The sequence below is a fragment of the Aricia agestis genome, chromosome 18 (genome assembly GCF_905147365.1).
Source record: "Aricia agestis chromosome 18, ilAriAges1.1, whole genome shotgun sequence".
Lineage (NCBI taxonomy): Eukaryota > Metazoa > Arthropoda > Insecta > Lepidoptera > Lycaenidae > Aricia > Aricia agestis.
In genome coordinates this window covers 11,933,789-11,954,613 of record NC_056423.1, presented here as the reverse complement: position 1 = coordinate 11,954,613, position 20,825 = coordinate 11,933,789, and the positions used below count along the sequence as shown (strand labels likewise).

General features: G+C 38.3%; 1 protein-coding gene across 4 annotated transcripts; it reads right to left on the bottom strand.

Annotated features, from left to right (window-relative positions):
• Window positions 1-388: 388 nt before the first annotated feature.
• On the bottom strand, window positions 389-17,664 carry LOC121735895 (nicotinamidase). 4 transcript variants are annotated; one of them, XM_042126891.1, is made up of 9 exons: window positions 17,544-17,664; window positions 17,340-17,452; window positions 16,077-16,263; window positions 15,457-15,561; window positions 4,359-4,493; window positions 3,479-3,607; window positions 3,051-3,219; window positions 2,452-2,594; window positions 389-580 (listed from the first exon to the last, which is right to left on the bottom strand). In XM_042126891.1, the coding sequence occupies exons 2-9, from the start codon at window positions 17,426-17,428 to the stop codon at window positions 488-490; spliced, it is 1,050 nt and encodes a 349-aa protein (XP_041982825.1). In that variant the 5' UTR covers window positions 17,429-17,452; window positions 17,544-17,664; the 3' UTR covers window positions 389-487. The 4 variants fall into 4 exon arrangements, with proteins under 4 accessions (XP_041982825.1, XP_041982824.1, XP_041982827.1 ...); XM_042126890.1 differs by having other exon boundaries at window positions 17,340-17,664; XM_042126893.1 differs by lacking the exon at window positions 17,340-17,452 and having other exon boundaries at window positions 17,453-17,664.
• Between the last annotated feature and the right edge of the window lie 3,161 nt (window positions 17,665-20,825).

Genomic DNA, 20,825 nt, shown 5'->3' with positions numbered 1-20,825 from the left:
TATACCCCTGTAGAACTGCGATACTGGTACAAATGACCAAGAATTTTGTGTCACCATCTCCAGGCCTATTACATGCTGCTGCTTGTGTGACAGCTTGTTAATGAAGCGACATTCGAGGCGTTAGAATAGGTCCCCTCCCAAATTATATAACTTGGATGAATATGAACTTATCATTACTGCTGCAGGGCTAGCATAACAACAGTAGACATGGGAAATAATCGACATGCTGACAGATTTTATCGACAAAATGGAGGATTTCCATTGTCTAACTGTCATTTTGTCTTGTCTAACTGTCACTTTGTCTATTCTTCCGTTTTGAGAAACCGTTTCTATGGTGACCATGCTACGCCTGCTGGTCACTATTTTGACGATTGAATTTTTTAAACACAAATAAAAAATGTTATGTCAATATTTTGACGGTCAAAATTGTGACCATAGGCAATGAAATTAATTTCATCAAAGTTATATTGGGAATGGTCGATCAGATCTACTGGTTGTCTTTCATGGCCTTCTTAAGCTCCATGGCCAGTTTGTAGCCGAGCTCCGGCCGCCGGTCGCGACCTTCCACCATGGCCAATACCTGGAATATTTATACAATCATTATAATATAATATCTATGGACGCTTCACACCACCTCAGTCTGGCCCCGTAGTAAGTACCTGAAGGACTTGTGTTACGGCAGGCCTGTCTTACTCGTGCGTGTAGGTATTTAAGTGTAAGTACCACCCGCGGGTGGCAAATCACTAGGGACTCACAAGCGAGCGGTGACGCACGCGCAAGATTTTTCGTCGCGTACTAGATATAGAGGAATTTAATTCATGATACTGATTTAACCGCTGTGACAAAATCGTTATAAATCTTATAAAAATTAACAATTAAAAAAGGCCAATGAAATATGTATTTGAATAGTGTAAATAAAAACGATACAAACATAGCAAATAAACCAATTTCATACGAAGAAACACACAAACTACACAGAAATAAACACAAGTTACTATGTTTAAATTGTAAAAGCTTCCTGCACTATAATCGAATATATATAAAACTACTATAAAATATAGGTTGGATTACTAAAATTTTATATTACCATAAAAAGGTTTGCTATTCGTACCAATAGTAATTAAAAAAAATATTTTGTTTTCTAAAAGGCGAAAACTTTGATTTCGTCAGAAAAGGTACGAGTTATGCGATAGAAAGAGAGTGGACATGTAGGTAAATATATCATTGTAGCCACCTAGCACTGCGCGGTCAGAATTTGAACTTTATAGTATCGTAGCATGAGTCGTTATTTCTTTAAACGGGTTTCGCTAGTGGGAATTCCGTTGGTACTGCTAATATATATTCTGTGGTTACGGGTTCAACACCCCTCCCGCTTCGTCTCGGGGGCTGCTGTCCGTCATGTGTGCGTTGCGACGACGCAGAGCACCGTATGAACACCTTGGTTATTTGTAAGTAAAACAACGCAATGGCAGCGCTGCGTCACCGCAACACGCCGTGTGACTGGCTCTTACGTTCCATAGCACTGACACAACGTGTCGCGTAGCGCCGCCGATGACTTTTTGTTTACTGTGGCAAATATGAAATATGACCGGTGGTAGGCACCATAGTTCCAACGTTCAGAAAAGATTTTGTACAAAATTAACTGTGAATAAAAAATATTTGTTTTTGATTAAAACAAAAAGTAAATTATTATAGGAAAGTATTAACAGTTTTATGGGAATAATGCGTGGTGGCCGCAAAGGAAGATGTGTGTTGTGATGGAGTGTTATGTCCGGTCTGGCCGAAGCCCACGTGATACATCTCAGCTGTCGTATATATACCGACGCGCTCAGAAAAGTTCGATAGCGCGATGCAGGAATGTTAGGCGAATCGTGGGTACCGCCACAGTTTTAAGACGTAACTATTAATGCGTACATATAAAACTCTACTTTATGACAGGCTGTAGGTTTCATTTTCTACAGACGTTGGTCTAGCGACCCATGCCGCTGCATGATTTGCAGTGGTGTAGAGAAGCTGTTCTCGAACTGTTTTGGTGGCGGAAAAGTTTGAGAACCTTTTAACAAGTGTCATTTTTGACGGACCCTGAAAACTTACGTGATAACATTTCCGAAAAAAATATTTATTATCGCTCGCAGACCCTCTAGCCTCAAGGCTCCGTGTTTTTTGGTCGCGTGCTGCGATGTTCAGAAAGCTACCTTTAGGGTGGAGCCCAACGAGCGTAATTTGTGAGTTGTGAGTCGCAGAATCTCGGTTGGCAGCTGCTGCATTCAGTTTTATAGAAAATTCCTGTTTGATTCACACGAACGTAATTTTGTGACTCATGATTTGTATGAAAAGATATTTACGCGACCGAAATTCTGCTCATAACTCACAAAATTACGCTCGTTTGGCCTCACCTTTATTTTTGTATATGGGATTCTTTAATCTAATTTATATAAGGTCTGTTCATACCTCGTGCGACTCCACAATGACGCCGTGGTCGGCGAGCACCGCGTCCTTGGTCGCCTGTATGTCGGGTACGCTCACACCGCGACTCGCGTCGTCGATCAGCACCGCGCGGTAGCCGATAGCCAGCGCGTCCGATATCGTCGCACCTGGACCATAAAATATAATCACCAACAGCTCCGTTTCCTAAGAAATCGATTATCGCGCAGGAACCGTACATTTTTCAGGGATAAAAAAATAACCTGTGTCTCAGCAGAATCTGTTCAGCGGTTTGGGCTTGAAGAGGTAACAGACGTTTGTCAGACAGACAGACACACTTTCACATTTTTAATACTAATTGTATCTACAATAATAAAAACTAAGGAAACGTAACTCCCATACTTCAACCGTTTTGAATTTGGTTCCCTGTCGCACACTAAAATATGACCATAGCAACTAAACACTAATACTCAAAAAGCCGTTGACATTAATAATTGTCACCTCTCTAAAAACACACTCTTTTTGTAGCTCGCGGAACAAATTTTTTGACACTGTTACTCTTCTTTAGTTTTTATTATTCGTAGACTTTTATGGACGTGGTGTAGTCAGTCCCCTGTCTCACTCACCGACGCAGACGTCGTACGCGATGCCGCAGATGTATATGTCGGAGACGTGGCGCGCGCGCAGCTGGTGCGACAGGCTCGTGTCGCTCAGCCGCTTGTTGTCCCAGAACACCGAGTACGAGTCCACCTCGGGGTTCGTCCCCTTGTACACCTTCACGCCGTGTTCCACCACCTGAAAATAATAGTGTTGTAAACTAATAAATACAACAACAATTACAAAGTTATTAATTATTTATAGCTTTGAAAACTAATAATATACTCAGAACGTCATTTCATCTAAATCAGTACACCGGATACATAAACAGTCCGTTGCCTATCCAATCTAGTCCCCTGCCTACAAAAGAAATCCCCCGCCGACAAAAACAGTATTTGTCCACTTAAAGACGTCCACAAACAGCTCCCCCTCATTAAACAGTCCCCTAGCCCCTGACCTTGAGGTCCTTATGTAGCTCAGCGCCCCAGGTGTCTTGCACGCAGTGTCGCGGCCACAACCGCTGCTTCATGGGCGGCGGGCCGGCAAACACCACGGTATCGTGTGCCTGCGCCTTGTCCGCCGACACCTGACAAATGAATTAAAAGTCACAAAAAGGTTCTTAATTTTTTCATATAATATTAAAATGCTCGAGTCAGTTTGTTACCTTTTCCGGCGTAAACCTCTAACATCAATTATGCATTAGTGTACAAAACTTGTGCATAATATATGTACAAGTTCCAACATGAATCATAATCGATGTCATAATTACATGAATTATATTATAAATTAAAATAAAACAGTATTGCATAACTAATAATATGTATATTATGTGTTTTATATTGTGGTATTTAGTGTGATGAGCGCGTTCAAACAAATTTTTTTTTTTTCTGTATTGACAACAATTATTTACCAACTAGTTTTGTTGTGTAGTCTGTTGATAAATATAAACCAAATCGTTTTTCATTCTTTCATTATTTGTCGACCTTCGACACAGTGATCATGCATAAGGCAGGGCACACAATCTATTGTGCTAAGTCATTGAAGCGTATATATGCGAGACGCACACAATGTCACTATAATTTATTATCACAAAATTAACTTGATATGCTTACATCAAGTTAATTATGGAAGCTATCACTATGCCACATGTTGTATAAACTATCAGATATTTTAGAAAAGAGTTTATAAGGATTAAGCTATTAATTTAAAAAATAAATCGTGACGTGAAAATGACCTTTTTTTAATATTTAAAATAATTTTGTCCCCGAACCAGACAGGCATTTCGACGCAAATAGTTGACGTCGTCAGTCCCCTGGCGCCATTCCCCTGTCACTCACCGGGCTGGAGGGATGCAGCTCCCGCATGTGCACGTTGTCTATGAAGGACACGTGGTCCGGGGGGTGCCAGTCCAGGGAGTAGAACACGCACGAAAACGGCACAGTGTCGAGCAGACGGTTGATTGGTTCCACCACCTGCGGATTGAAATAGATTAAACATTCATTTCACTTCTTCTTTTTTTTTTGGAACGAAGTGCCTTATCACGCGTTGCGAAAGGGGGCTAGACGGAAAAAATCATACGAAGTTTTAACGACATGACACTTTTTACCACAGAGTACAGACATAGATCAAGATCACCGCATGTGTATGTACCATCGAGGAAGTTTATTCCTATGCAATTGACAGACCGACGTTATTTGGTCGAATATGTTAATTCAATGTTAATTGTGATCTGTCAGCTGGGTTTGACGTAACGCGACCAAACTACTTAGGTCCCCGATTTGCATAGGAATCAACTTCTCTGATAGTACTTCGCGGGACATGCGGTATCTATCTTGATATATGTCTGTGCTTTTTTGCTATAGTTCTTGATATATGTCTGTGCTTTTTTGCTATAGTTGTAAGCCGTGTGCGGTAGCGCGCGTTTCTCTCTCTGTCTCTCTCTTTTTTTTTAATTTCGTTCCATCCGGGTGTCCTTGACAGTTGACACATCTCAAGTTTTTTTATTATTATGACGCTCGGCTATAATTTAACCATGTTCAATGTCAAGTAAATGGCGGGAAAACAATATTCTTCTTCCAATTTTCAGCATCGTTTTACAAATATCTTCAAGTCTAAATAAAAGTCAGAGCAGTCAAGGAGTCGAGTCGGTCAAGTCGGTCAATTCAGTAAAGTGGTAGACGCTTTAGTAAAACTTTTGACGGAGTTTTGGAGGAAACAAATAAAAAACACATATCTGGAAGTTGCAGCATTTGTCTACACTTGTGTACGATAACAATTCGTTGATATTCTGCCGATATTACACCTTAAAAACCCAGTTAACACAATTTTAGAAAAAATAATACACTCACTCACTCACAGGCACTCTTTCGCATTCCCGGCAAAACTCCCCCTTCTTCTTTTAACCTCCCCGGGCTAAGCTCATCCCGGTGTCATAGTGACCGCTTCAATTTGCCGAAGCGTTCCCTTATATTTGTGGAAGTCCGGTCCCTTTTGAGGTAGACCGGCCGGTCTTGGAGGGAGTCCTTTGGCCTTTGGTAGACAGATCCAGAACATCCGTCCGTATACGACTGATGGTAAATTGCAATTGCTATCACTCTTTATATTATTATTCTATGGCTTACGGAAGCACCCGGAGACATTAATAATAATCAGCTTTACTTTTATACAACTACTATAGGTACAAATTGACTGAACTGACTTGACCTGACCAGTGGACAAATTCCTAACTGTATACAGGGTGTAACAAAACTAAGTGATAATACATTAGGTTTGTGAATTGTGTGCTTTATATAGAATTCAATGTGAAAGTAGCAGCGCTAAAAAAGCAAAATTTTTGTCATGTGTATGGCCAAATTCATGATGGTCATACAAATCACAAAAAACTGCTACTTTCACAGTGAACTTTGTGTGTATAAGGAACACATACACACCCTAAACCTAAAGTATTATCATTATACTACAGTATATAGTAGACCACCTAGTGTGGTAAACAAAGATGTAAGTAAGGTGAAGTAAAATAACCACTAAAAAGCCTTGATAAGCATATTATGTTTTTTAAATCGTATATGCCCATCGCACTTTACCAATACTCAGTCGTACCAGCTTGGTTAGTGGAAACCAACTATAAAAACTCTTTGACAATTTCTCATTCTTATGATCTCAGCATGGCCACCAAGAAAAGGATTTTCTACGGTAGAATAGACTAAGTGACAGATCGACAAGGGAAATCTGTCAGTTTGTACCTACGATCTGGCAGTATTTTTATTCTTTCGCGTTTCTTACATACAGGGTGCAATTAGACTTACCGGCTAAATATTTTTAAGGTTTATGTATCATTAGGAGATTCCATTTAACCAAAAAATTGTGTTATTATTTTTACAATAGCATAGTATTAGAATGCAGAGCGGTCACTTCGCGGCGGTCGGTAGAGCGGTGGTGACGCGGGAGGGAGGCGCCGGTGACGCATAGTGTCCATTATTTGTGGTGTTTGTAAGGAAAACTTTCGGTAGCTATTTCTCAATATTTTAGTACTGAGTGATTATAAAAGAAAAAATACGTGTATTTTTAATTTTAGCATTGAGGATCAATATGTACTTATATCAAAATTTGGCCGGAAGGTTTAATTGCACCCTTTATAATATGGTCATGCCGCCTGGAGGGATACGAAAAGAATTAACTGACGCACTATGCGAGGAGTGATTAGTTAATTGCAATTAATAGAAAACTTTGACAGTAAAAGAATGTGGCTTATGTCAAAATCTACATATAATAACAGTTAACATTCCTCTCTGAGTGCGACAGTAAACTTGGCAGTTAATTATTCAGGGCCTCTATCATGAGCTCTTAAATCCATTCTCTTTACGTCCTTATACTGACTGTATAACGACGTAAAGTGAATGGATTTAAGAGCTCATGATAGAGGCCCAGGAGATAGTAGGAAGTGAAAGTAGGTCTACGTTAGAACCATTAGTTATACGCTAACCAAAAACCCCTTAAAACTTATGCAACTTAATTAATCAAACTGCATAGACCCAAAATTGGAAACCCTCCAAACTCCAAAGTTTCCATCCAATCCGCCGTGCCGGGGCGTACCAAGCACGGCTACCTAATTGCCCGAGGTGTGAATACGATTTGCCGCCTTTTGACATGTTTTGATTAACCGCACCGATAGAATGGCGGCTATTTTCGAATACGGTTGCTGATTTGGATCGATTAGTCACGTGACTTGCAGTTCTCATTGTTGCAAATTGGTGTATTGCAGGTGGATTGCGGATATAACGAGAATTTGTGAGACCCAGTTAGGATTAAATAGTTGGCTAAATGACTTATTAAGTTATTAGTTATTTGGTAATAGATGACGCCCGCAACTCCGTTTATAGCGCGGGAACCGTACATTTTTCGGGATAAAGTGTCGTATGTCCTTTCCCGGGACCAAATTTCAGCAAAATCGGTTCAGAAGTTTGGGGTTGTTTTGCCATAAACTTTATACAACGCCTCCATGGTCCATTAGTTTAGAGCGTGGCTCTTGACTCGGACTGGGAGGGTCTAGGGTCGAATTAATCTTAAGTACAACTAAACTATTCATTAAAGTTAAGTAAGTAATTATTAAACATCTCTGAGTGCGGTCGGCGTTTCTACTATAATAATAATACTATAATATAATATTAAATTAACAAACTTGACCTTAATGTCAGTAAATGCTTTAGTGTTACATTTACTCATAAAACTAAGCCCTTAGTATTACTTAGGATACAATATAAAAGATCAACTTCTGTCATCTCAAAAAACTATTCGCGATCTAGGTATTCTACATGATCATAAAATCTTATACGATGCTCACATCGATGACATTACAAAAAGAGCCAATAAAATGTTAGGTTTTGTTCTCAGGTCTAGTTCCGAATTTAAAAACATAAAAATAATAAAAATCTTGTATTGCTCACTAGTGCGCAGCATCCTAGAATACGGTTCGATTGTATGGAATCCGATGTATGATTCGCACTCAAAGAGACTAGAATCTATTCAGAAAAGGTTTCTTAGATTCTTGCAGTTTAAAACGAAAACCTCAGATGACCATTACAATAAAAGATGTGTCAGACACCACATTCTACCTTTACAGCAAAGAAGATTTATTGCAGATGTCGTATATTTAGCAAAAATTGCCCAAGGCCATATCGATTCCCCTACACTACTATCCAAAATCCTCATAAATATACCTAGTAGAACTTTTAGGAAACCCAAACTTCTTTATGTACCGGTTACTACCACCGGTTACTACCACTAATTATAAGTCCAACTCTTTCTTCATTAGATCCGCAAATAATCTAAATAAATTGTGTGATAAACTTGACTTAGACCTATTCAACGACAAACCTGATAAAATTAAAAAGAAAATTACAGATCACTGGTTCGCAAGCGATTCTCATCTAGAAGTCTAGTACTTATAGGAAATAAAACAGATAAAATTTTCCAGTAATGTATTTATATAATTTATTATTTATTATATTTTTAATTATTCATTGATGTATCTTTTGTCTTTTATTTTTCTATATTTCACTAATTGTCTCTTTATGATTATAATCTATTATTTTTCTTTTGTTTAACAAGCTTTCTTTAAAATATTAACTAGAATCTTATATGTGAAAACATGTTAATGGTTTCCTTGTAAAATTTTTAGATACTTACACTACCTTTGTTATGTAACTGTTTGTTTTCCAAATAAAATAAAAAATAAAATAAAATAACTATGAGTGGTGATCATCATTTCATTAGTTACAAGTCATTTTTTTTTGTACACAAAATACCTCCTATAAGTATTTTATAATTATTACAATCTAGCCTAACTTAGACTAATAAGTAATTTTACATTAACTTAATCTGCTAGGTAGAGTTAACTAAGATTGTGTCCATCAACACTTTCTTAAAGTCTCTATAAAGGAGAATACACATTATTATTTGTGTTCGTCACAGTCACAGTCATTTTTTACACTGATACACTAACTAGGTTTTGTCCTTTTCAGTCTTCTAACTAAGTCCGTGTTGTCATTAATGATAATAATAAAAGTTATGGTATCTATTGCACAACAAATACAAGGTAACAACATAAAATATTATGTAAAACAATGGTATTTTCATCCTCGCATTTCAGTTAAAAACATAATTTGATATGAATATGATTCGTATGACGTAGGATATAATAATATTCTTATTATAATTCTTATGAGTTATGGTTACAAGAATTAAGAAGGTATTTATAATGTATTATATTACCCGGCCCCGACGTAAGGGGGCAGCGGGGGGGGATCGGATCTCGATATCTCAATCTTAATTCTTAACGGGATCGCTTGATACAATGAAACAGGATTTGAAAGCGCGACGTTGCCGGCCTTTAAACGGTCGCTTTTAGGGGCTTTTTCATACAAAGTAGTTTGAGAGCAGTTAGCGAGGGACTTTTTTACTATCGTTGTATTCTCAGGATTACGTCAGTTGTCACCGATTACGTACACGGTACAGTGATGGTCAACCTTTCGGCATAGAAGGCAACCTGCGGCTGCGGGCCGCACTTTAATATTCAACCTTGATACACAATATACTTAATTAGTATTAAACAATGCGTCTAGAATACGACACACAGGTCGAACAACCCACATTTCACGGGCCGCAAATAACGGGCCCCAAGCGACCCGGGCTGCGGGCCGAAGTTTGCCCACCGCTGACTACATTACGATGCATTTTCTAGGAAGTATTATCCGATACTTAAGCAACTTCCCGTACTAATATAATTGCTAGTCCTCCACTCATGCCCGTCACAGACTTTGGAATCGACTGACAAGCGACAACTGTATGATGTATTAGAATATTAGAATGCCATATAAATGCGAAAGTGTGTCTGTCTATCTGTTACGTCTTTACCCGATTTTGCTGGGCATGGAGATACTTTGAGTCCCGGGAAAGGACACAGGATACTTTTTATCCTGAAAAAATGTACGGTTACCGCGCGATGAACGAATTTTGACCCAACGGAGCTGCGGGCGTCATTGCAAAATATTTTTATTACCAAGGGGGTAGACTAGTCACTATTTATTAATATTTAATACCATATGAGCCTTTATATGACACCGTGGTACTTCCGGTAGACGCGGTAACCGCTTACCAAGTTACAAGTTTTCGGTAAGGACAAGGGTCATAGATAAGAGGGGTTTGATAAGAGATATCCGTATCGATCAAACGGCACTGCCCTTGTCGACTGACGTAGGTAATAGCGTGCATACGGGATATTTAGGGCCCTAGCACACGGCGATTTGTAGCGATGCAACCGCGCGTTCGTGGAACGCGATTGCATCGTTAGTCGCATTTGCAACTGTAGCGATGCGAACGCGCGATTGTAGAGATGCGAACGCGCGATTGTAGAGATGCGAACGCGCGATTGTAGAGATGCGAACGCGCGATTGTAGGGTACAAACGTGCTCCTGTAGCGACTGTAGCGTTACTGTAGCGTTGCAAACGCGCGACCGGAGAGTGCACGATGCTGGATGCAAACGCGCGACCGTGTCGGGTGACAACTGACAACGCGGAGTAAAACGGAGAGAGGGTTAAAAGGATACACCAGGGGCTAGAGAAATGAAAAGAAAGTACGTGTAATATCTATAGCTGTCTCCCTTACCTCAAGCCTATACCGCAGAACGCGATGGAGACAACTGCAGAAAATCAACGATTCGTTGTCCCCTGATTACTTCTCCAAAACTTAACCGATTTAAGTACTTTTTTCATTAAAGATTAAAGAAAGGCTTGAGCTGTGTTCCTATGTTTTTTTTTTTTGTATAATCTAGCCAAGTCTGTTTTCTGGATGTTTGAACACAGCGGAAAATCTGGCCATTTTTTTGGATTTTTGAACGTTCACATCTTATTTAATAATTAAATTATAAAAAAAAGAAAACATAGGGACATTCTATTAGTGGCCGTAGATATTAAGGAAAAAAATTATAACTCTTCTAGCATTATCCAGGGAGGAAACAACGTTTGTATGGAAAAAAGGACGGTGTGGACACCTCTTAATAAAAAAATTTAGTTTGTTATTATTTTTAGCAATATTCCGCGAAAACAACTTCCACCTTTAAGTAAATGAGTGAGTGTACGCATAGACATGCGTACAGCACCTCCCTCCTCCCACACTGCCTATGCGTACACTCGCATGCAAGAACTTGCAAACACCACCACCACACAAGCAATAATGTTGGCAAATCCGTGCAAGGCCCCTCACCACCATGCAGGTTGAAAACCTCGATGCGCGTTTCGCCCCAACACCGGAGCATCCTCAGGATGTGGACTCTACGAACAACGTCCGTTAAGTGCCGCCAACGGCCAAAACACCGCCTTTTATACACTATCGAGCCCCGCTACTATCCCCACTACCCCCACTACTCTCACTAGTACCCCCGAACATATTAATAAGCGGTGACGTAGTCAAGCAAGTTTGGTCATTCAACAATGCAAATCTGTTATTTTTCTTTTCTTTTATGATCTCTAATTGTTCCAACACGCTCAGCCGAAAGCCTTTATCACATTTATGTAAAACTTTATAGGAATGGCCATCGGGCACAGTATGATTACTATCTAAAAGATGTTTAGCAAAATGTGACTTATCAGGATGACCATTTCTATAAGCCGCGATATGTTCTTTATACCGAGTCTCGAAGCTGCGTCCAGTTTGACCCACGTATACACTATCGCATTCAGGGCAATCGATCTTATAGACACCGGATTGATATTTTATATCAATCTGGTCTTTATTATGACACAAATGATGTTTTAAAGTATTATTTGTCCTGAATGCGACATGCATATCGGTGCTTTTCATTATTTTGGATAAGCGTGCAGATACCTCTCCCATGTAGGTCAAACTGGACTTATATCTAACTATCTCTTTATCAATAGGACCTGCGTACAAAAACTTAACCAGTTCTTTCTTGTTTTTATTTTTCAAAATATTATTAATGATTTTTGGACTATATCCGTTGGATATCGCAATTTGGAAAATAATATTAAGCTCATTTTGATAATTATCTTTACTAAGAGGGATTGATAATAATCTATGAACGTAACTATGAAAGGCCGCGAGTTTGTGTTGCCAAGGATGACATGACGATGCATGAATAGTAGTATTAGTATATGTCGGCTTGCGAAAGATTCCAAAACTGTGTTTATTATTAACTCTAGTAATAGATAAATCGAGAAAATGTAGAGTGTTATTATCTTCACATTCTAATTTGAATTTAATTTTAATATGTTTTTTATTTAGTTCTTTTACAAATACGTCCAGTTGTCTCTGTGTACCCGTCCAACAAAGAAAACAATCATCTACATATCTAAAGTAATATAAAATACTTTTATTAACGACGATATTTCTTTGTTCAAAATCGTCCATAAATATTTCGGCCATCAAAGGACTTAAAGGTGAACCCATAGCTAGACCGTCTTCTTGAACAAAGAATTCGCCGTTAAATCGAAAGTAATTTTGTTCCATGCATGTTTTAGTAAGAGTAAGCAATTCATTACTTTCACCAGGAGGTAAACGTTTTTCTAGTGCATTCCTTAAAATACCCAATGTTTCCTTACATGGAACATTAGTGAATAAACTATCGACATCAAGTGAAACTAATTTGCAACGAGGTGGCAAAGTCACATCTTTAATTTTGTTGACTAATTGTAGACTATTTTTTATGGCATAAGGTGGCCGAAATGAGAGCTTTTCTTTTATTATGCAATTTAGTGACTTTGCCAGCTCGTATGCTGGTGCACCTATGTATGAGACAACTGGACGCATGGGAATATCAGTTTTGTGAATCTTTGGCAAGCCGTACAGTGATGGTGCGCGAGGATTCATTGGGATGAGTTTTTTCTTTGATGATTCAGTTTGAAAGAAATATTGATTGTTATTAATGGCTAATTTAAGCTTAGCTAAAAACTTGTTTGTTGGGTCAGAAGGAACCCTTAGAAATTGTTCACCCTGAATCACGTCATTTACTCTGTCCAAATAATCGTCGCGCTCCATCACTACTACTGTGTTACCCTTATCCGCTTTCGATATTACTAAGTTATTATTATCTATTGTTTGTTTTAATGACCTCAAAGCCACTCTTTCGGGGTTAAAAGAAGAACCGGAAGGAGTACCTTTGATTTCGTTGGCTAGTAAGCCCTTAACCATGTTATCTTTCTTATTAACTACGGCAGTTATTTCCGAATCCACCGCAAGCATTTCCAAAGCATTCTGATTAATATTAGGAGTGATATTATATTTGAGACCCTTTTCCAAAAGTGTCATCTCATCCTTGGCAAATTGTACGCTGGTTAAGTTTTTGACGCGAGGGTGGAAGGAAAAAGGTTCAGACCTGGATTCTGTACGTGATTGGACCATCCTGTTTTTATTTACTAAAGTCTGAAGCTTTTTCCTTTGACTTAAATATTTAGCGTGCACTTCGATTGCTGCGAAATGGCGTGCTTTTTCATCTAAGCGATCGAATTCGATATTATGTAACTTAAAAGAGAGCTCGGTATAAAGAACTTTGAGATGTAATTTTAAATTATCTCTAACGGTAAACCAGTGACGTGACTCTTCGTTAAGCCAGATGGTCTCGGCTTTTTTGATAGCAATATTGGAGGCTCGGCTGTGCGTGTTGGTTCTTACATTAATATAATTAGGAACAACATTTAAACGTTTGCATTGTTGATTGAACCAAACATTTTGAGCGGCTACACGATGTAATTTTGTTAACTTAATGTAGAGTCGTGCCTGATCGGTCATGCTCACCGATTTTAAATAGTTAATGGAATCAGGCGTTACTTTGCGGAAATCCATAGTTTAAATTTAGTTTGTTATTATTTTTAGCAATATTCCGCGAAAACAACTTCCACCTTTAAGTATGCGTACACTCACTCATTTACTTAAAGGTGGAAGTTGTTTTCGCGGAATATTGCTAAAAATAATAACAAACTAAATTTAAACTATGGATTTCCGCAAAGTAACGCCTGATTCCATTAACCACCTCTTAATACTTTGACGTAACCGAAGACCATTTGTATGGCGTTTGCATCGTGTTTGCATGATGCATCGCGACTGGATGAGCGTCCCATGTGCTAGGCTAGGGGCTAGGGCACACAGATAGCGACCGCTTCGCAATTGTATCGATGCAAACGCGCCATAGTATCGCGATTGCATCGCTACAAGAAGTCGCCGTGTGCTAGAGCCGTTAGGAATTAGGATGCTAGCACACCGACGATGCAAAATGCGAAGAAGGAAGATGCAAACGCAGTGGCGTAACAATAGAAGTGCCAGATTTCAATGAGTGTTGGTTACGTTATTTCTTCGACCCATGTACGGCCGCCTCCTGGGAGGTGTATAGGTATACAGATGTTTTAGTTGTTTGCCCTCAACTGAAGCGTTGGGAAAGTGAATTGACAGATAAGAACAAAACATTTTATAACTTGTGGCGGTACCCACAATTCGCCTGCATCGCGCTATCGAAGTTTTCTGAGCGGTATATATACGACAGCTGAAATGTATCACGTGGGCTTCGGCCTGACCGGGCATAACACCTCGCTCGGTCGGAACATCTTTCTTTGTGGCGGCCACACATATTCCCACATTGGTGACCCTCGACAGAAGACGCCTCCTTCATCATCATCACTCCCCGCCCCTCCGCACCGCGCCAGCCAGGCAAATAAATATACATTCCTATTCCGACCATTGGTGTTTTAATACGTCTCTACCTCCGAATGTAGATCACTATAATAAGTAGTACCAAACATCACTACAAACTGTTACATCTGTATAAAGTTATTAAGTTAAGGCGACGCCTTGATAATTTGGCTGTAGCGATATCGGTTTTTCTCAGCAATGACTAGAGCTAAGAAATTAAAGTTCATTGTCAGTATTCACCATGTCTTTGTCTTTGAATTACCCATAGCATAATGCTATGGGCAATTCAAAGACAAAGACATGCGCGACTGTCGTCGTGTGTGCGAGTGCACAGCGCTTCCAGACGCAGCGACTGGACGAGCGCGCGCGGCTCCCTAGCTTGTCGTCGCGACGCCAAGTGTGCGGAGCTTCGAACAAAATATATGAAAATTGTCGGCCGTAGCCCATCGTCGCTACTAGTCGCCGAGCTGTCGGCCTCGTGTGCGCCTACACTTACAGTGTAATGTGAAAAATGGTCTGAGCATTGACAATATTGTAAACCAAATTGCCAATCACTCCAAAAACATGTTATTTTTTTTTCCCATTTGGAAGGAACAGACATACATTATAACATAATAAGTTTTTGGAGTGTAGAATGGCAAATTGGTTTAGAAATATTGTCATTGCATCATTGCTCAAACAATTTTTTACATTACACTTTATGTGCGGGACACCTTTGTTATCTGTGGTATAAAACATACCTCAGTGCCGTCTTGCTGAGCATTGCACTTGCTGATGTTGAGGGTACCGGAAATGAAGTCATTCTGTACGTCCACCACCAGAAATGCACTCACGGGTCGCACAATCTGCAAGATGTATTCGAGATAAACTCCAGTAGAAAAAAAAAACAAAAACCCAGATAATCCATACTAATATTATAAACTGCTGAACAGATTTTGTTGAAATTTGGTATAGGATACTAAGAGTCCCTGCCGGGCTAGCACAGCCACCAGTAGAAATGCGAAAGAATTTACAAACTGTGGACATAAACTTAAGGTCTGTTCCGATCTATACCGCGGCTAATCGCGACCAACAAAAATTCAATTAAAATGTCACTTTATGACAGACTGTAATATATGTCATAAAGTAGGATATTATTTGAATTTTTAGGACTATTAGTCTGTCATAAAGTGGCATTTTAATAGAATTTTTCGGAACGAAAAAAGATCGGAACTTCACTTTAAGTTTATCTCCACAGTTTGTATATACTTTCGCATTTCTACTGGTGGCCGTGCTAGCCCGGCTGGACAGGTCATACTATTCAGAAAAAATGTTTGGCTCCCGTGTTTATCGTTATCAAATAAAATATAAATATACTTACCACTTTTATCCAATGATTCCAGCAAAACGTAAATTCATCCTTGTCGATAAATCCGTCACTATTTTGATCAAATACTTGAAACATGTGCCGTGCCTTCTCCTCCGACAGTTGGTAGATGTGGCCCTTGTCATTGCGAAACAGAGCTTTGCAGATCAAACGGAAATCATCCAGGTTTAGCTTACCATCCCTGAAAATCCATTCACTGTATATTATAATATACACTAACTGGCGCTTAGTATTAATTAAAGTGATTGCCCCACGTGAGTTTTTTAAGCCTGTTCCCAAGCCGGTGATAGGCAACAGTGGTAAAAAATCAGAAAATATTTTGTTCTAAATAAAAACATTTGAATTTGAGTTGAATGCTGGTAAGTTGCCCGCATTCCTAAACTGTTAATATAGAAGAAATTTCAAAATTAAGTTACAGAGTTATCTATATCAGAGTTCCTGCACAAAAATGAATTTCCATTTGTTTGTGAATTTTCATTTGTTGTAATGAAATTGTGGGTAATGTTTATAATGGAGGCACTTCACATGGCTATTTGTATTTGCTATTAGCTATTTGTTGTATTTGGCAAAATTATTGATGTATACACAAACAAGCAAATAAAGGCCAATACGGCCTTCCACACATGGACGTCAAATACGAAACTTTTACTTGATTTTCATTACTTGCCTATTTGACTCCTTTGATGTGCGTCAAAAACCGACAAAGGTACGAATACATATATTTGGTATTGGTCATATTTGTCAAATAGGCAAATAAGGCCAATATATTTTGTCAAATATACCGTCTACACATGGTGATTTTTTGGTGAATATATCAAATCGTAAATACAAATAGCCATGTGAAGTGCCTCCATTATGAATACCTTGTAAAGTGGAATGCATAGTACATATTACAGAGAACACGGAAAAGACAAAGATTCATTAGTAAAAAGGAGAGCCAACACTTTTAATCTTTCAAGACTCCATACAATAGCATTTCCAAGAATCTCCGATGGAAGGATTAAACAGCAAAAATGTACCAAACCAGTACAAATCTGATTGATTTTATGAGGCTTGAACAATAATAATTATATAAAATACTCTTCTATGAGCAGCAATGTTCCATTGTTTTCATTCTAATTAAGTCATGTACTGCATAAAGTGATGAAAAATTTTGAATAAGACTTAAGTTTACTTGAAATTCCCTGCAATATCATAGCATAATAGTTACTAAATAGAGTAATTTTAATTTAAAATATCCTGATGGTGTTGACATACCCATCCTTGTCGAACGTTTCGTAGCACGCGTCCATATCTAAGAAACAAGTTTTTTCGACTGGTGCGTCGTTAGCAACCTCCTCCATCATTAGTTGGATCGAACTGAAACCTACCTGAAAGCGCGCTGGCTTATAAACAACGGACCGTACCAACGCGTGATAGTCTTTCGCAGAGTACGGCAAAGGTTGCTCGACTATTACATACTAATTATTACTGCATCACTACCGCATCTTGAACTTTACCGTTGTTGTTTTATTTTTCCATCCCACGAGCATTTTCTCTGATAATTACTTAAAATTACTGTACTTATCGCTGGACAGTGGAAAAATATTTTGAAATTTGTAACACATGCTTTTGACATTGACATTATTTTTTTTAATCACAACGAAACATTATACAGGGGCCTTACTCCCGAAACTGATATCGATTTCGATTTTCGATTTCAACGGTTTTTTGACATTTTTTAGACATATTTTATATGTCTAAAGTGTCAAGAAACCGTTGAAATCGAAAATCAAAATCGATATCAGTTTCGGGAGTAAGGCGCCAGATTTGGTTATGAATTTGGTAAAGATCTTCATGAAATCGTTGTGTGACATCGCAGATTATGCAGAATAACATTCCTGTGAGCATAGACTTAATATAGTATTATAGGTTTATGCCTGTGAGCAACACATGAACAAGATATTAGCCGTGTTCGTTTCGGAAAATACGTCCGAAATGGATTTTTCATTTTGCAATGTTAATGAAAATACCGTTAAATATTGTTACATCATAGGAGGCGAACAATGTAAAAACCTAGCACTTACCAACAACCAACCAACCTAAAATCAAGGATAAACAGCAAATGCCAAAAATATAAAATAATTTCGTTCATCAAGCCTGGAGCTACATCACAGGAAATTTTAAATACAATCGCACAATTTACTTTCACGGAAGAGGATAGAGTCATTGACATTACTCATTCTATACTCTTCCGTGAGAGTAAATCTATCGGTGAACAGGTAACAGGAATCCACTGGAAGTCATGATAGAGCTTGGCTCAGCTCGTAGCTCAGCTCTTTAGACCAGACTCCATACATTTTAAAATATACTCCTTAGTCCATTATCAATAATTTCAAAACTTATATACGGTACCTACCAGATGAGAAGTTTATACGATACCGACCTGTGGACTCTTACGTCCGTTGCGTAATCGTACGCAATTACGGACGTCTCGCATCAAACGGATAATTTTTTTACAGTATATCCACTGTATCGGCAGCGTACGCATTACCGTCTAGCCAGTATGTTTATCTTCAAATTAGTCCAAACAAAGTTCCTAAGTCAAAATTTCTGCTTTCGACTTTTCCATCCACAGTCCACACCTCCCTTTTGAGCATAACTAGGCTAGTCGTCAAGCCGTACGCTGCCGATTCAGCCGACGTACTGTGTAAAAATTATCCGTTTGATGCGAGACGTCCGTTGCGTACGATACCGACCTGTGGACGCTTACCTTTAGGTGGTACGTCACAAATGGGGGCCTACCACCACCTCTACTAAGCAACACCGTTTGATAGATAAGCATTAATATAATATCAAGCTAGTGATCTTAAAAAAGTTGATATTTCACAGCGGATTTAACAATGTTTTGCATTTGTACTGTTTTTAGTAAAATTATATTTAAAAAGTGAGTACGGCAGGGCTAAAATGGTAACTTTTAGCAATTCCTCTCAATCAATTCAGCGACGATATTACGAGCAATACCGTCGGTGATTCATCTAATTTTGTAAAATAACGTCCTACGTCAACGGCAATTCAATTCATTAGCAGATTCATAATTGAAACTGTATTGCCATTCTGAAAAACATAAAAACGAACATGACCGGTTTTTTTTCTACATTTATTTATGATTTTATGATTGATCCACGAAATATTTGATATAATTGTTATATTTTATGTATTAAACTGTACATTTATTGTATATTTGTTCATTTAAATTATTTTATAACTAAAAACAAAATGTTGTTTAATAATTTCACCATAATCTTCAAATCCATACTAATATTATAAATGCGAAAGTATCTCTGTCTGTCTGTCTGTCTGTCTGTCTGTCTTGCTTTCACGCCAAAACTACTGAACCGATTGCAATGAAATTTTGTATACAGTTATTCTAGAGTCTGAGAAAGGACATAGGCTTCATTTTGATGTGGGAAAATATCTTATTTCCATGAAAATATCGATGAAAATGAATTCGCATTGCGCGTGGCCAGCGCTCATCCCGGGGGTCCTGGGTTCGAGTCCCGCAGGCGGAACAAAAAGTTTTCAATGTTCCTGGGTCTTGGATGTGTATTAAAATAAAATTTCAAAAATCTTAAACATATTTTATGTATAATATTATAAAAAATCCAGAAATATATCGATGCAATGAACATTTTAGTTCTAATACGATTCAACAGATGGCGTTTTATTTTTTACTTTATTGTAACATAGAACTAATCATACTTATTAGTTAGTATGTTTTTGTTTATAGTTTTTAATACGTCAGAATATTATGTTTAATAATATAATCACTTGGTATAATAATAATCAATCTATCTTATCTTATAGAACTCCTACTGCATTTCTAATATATGTGACAAGTTGACAACAGAAGGCGCTCTAAAATAAAGGAGTTCGAGTGTACCGTGTTGGCTTATATTCCATCCAGAAAATATATCAATGCAATCAACATTTTAATTCTAATATATGAAAACAGATGGTGTTTTATTTTTTACTGCATTATTGTAACAGAACTAATCATACTTACTTTATTATAAATTATTGTTTTTATTCATAACTAGCTGTTGCCCGCGACATCGTCTGCGTGGACTTTAGTTTATAGCGCGCGGTGTCAACAAAATTTGTTTCAAATTTAAAAACTTTATAAAACCCTGGTACTCCTCTTAGGGCCGCGCTACACCGGAATGGCAGCGCTGAAAGTGCTCGCGTCGCATGGCAGCGCCATTCCGGTGTAGCGCGGCCCTTAATTAATCAAAATACCCAAAAACAGCTGTGCAGTGTGCACATAATCTATACTAATATTATAAATGAGAAAGTATCTCTGTCTGTCTGTCTGTCTGTCAGTCTCGCTTTCACGCCAAACGCCAAAAGTATCTCTGTCTGTCTGTCTGTCTGTCTGTCTCGCTTTCACGCCAAACGCCAAAACTTCCGAACCGATTGTAATGAAATTTTGTATACAGATAGTCTAAAGCCTGAGAAAGGACATAGGCTACTTTTTTACTGGAAAAAAGGGTTGTAAGGGGGTGAAAATGCGTAAATTTGTTCAAATTAAGTTAGTTCCAACAATTCATAATAGATGGCGCCGTGCGTCTTCTACATCGCGCTGACGCTTGCTCAAAAGTCTTTCTATAAGACGTGGTATCATCTTACATTTAAGTTTCGATTTTTTTCGATTGTTATATTTATTCTACGGTATTAAATAACTCAGTACTTTATCTGTGCAGT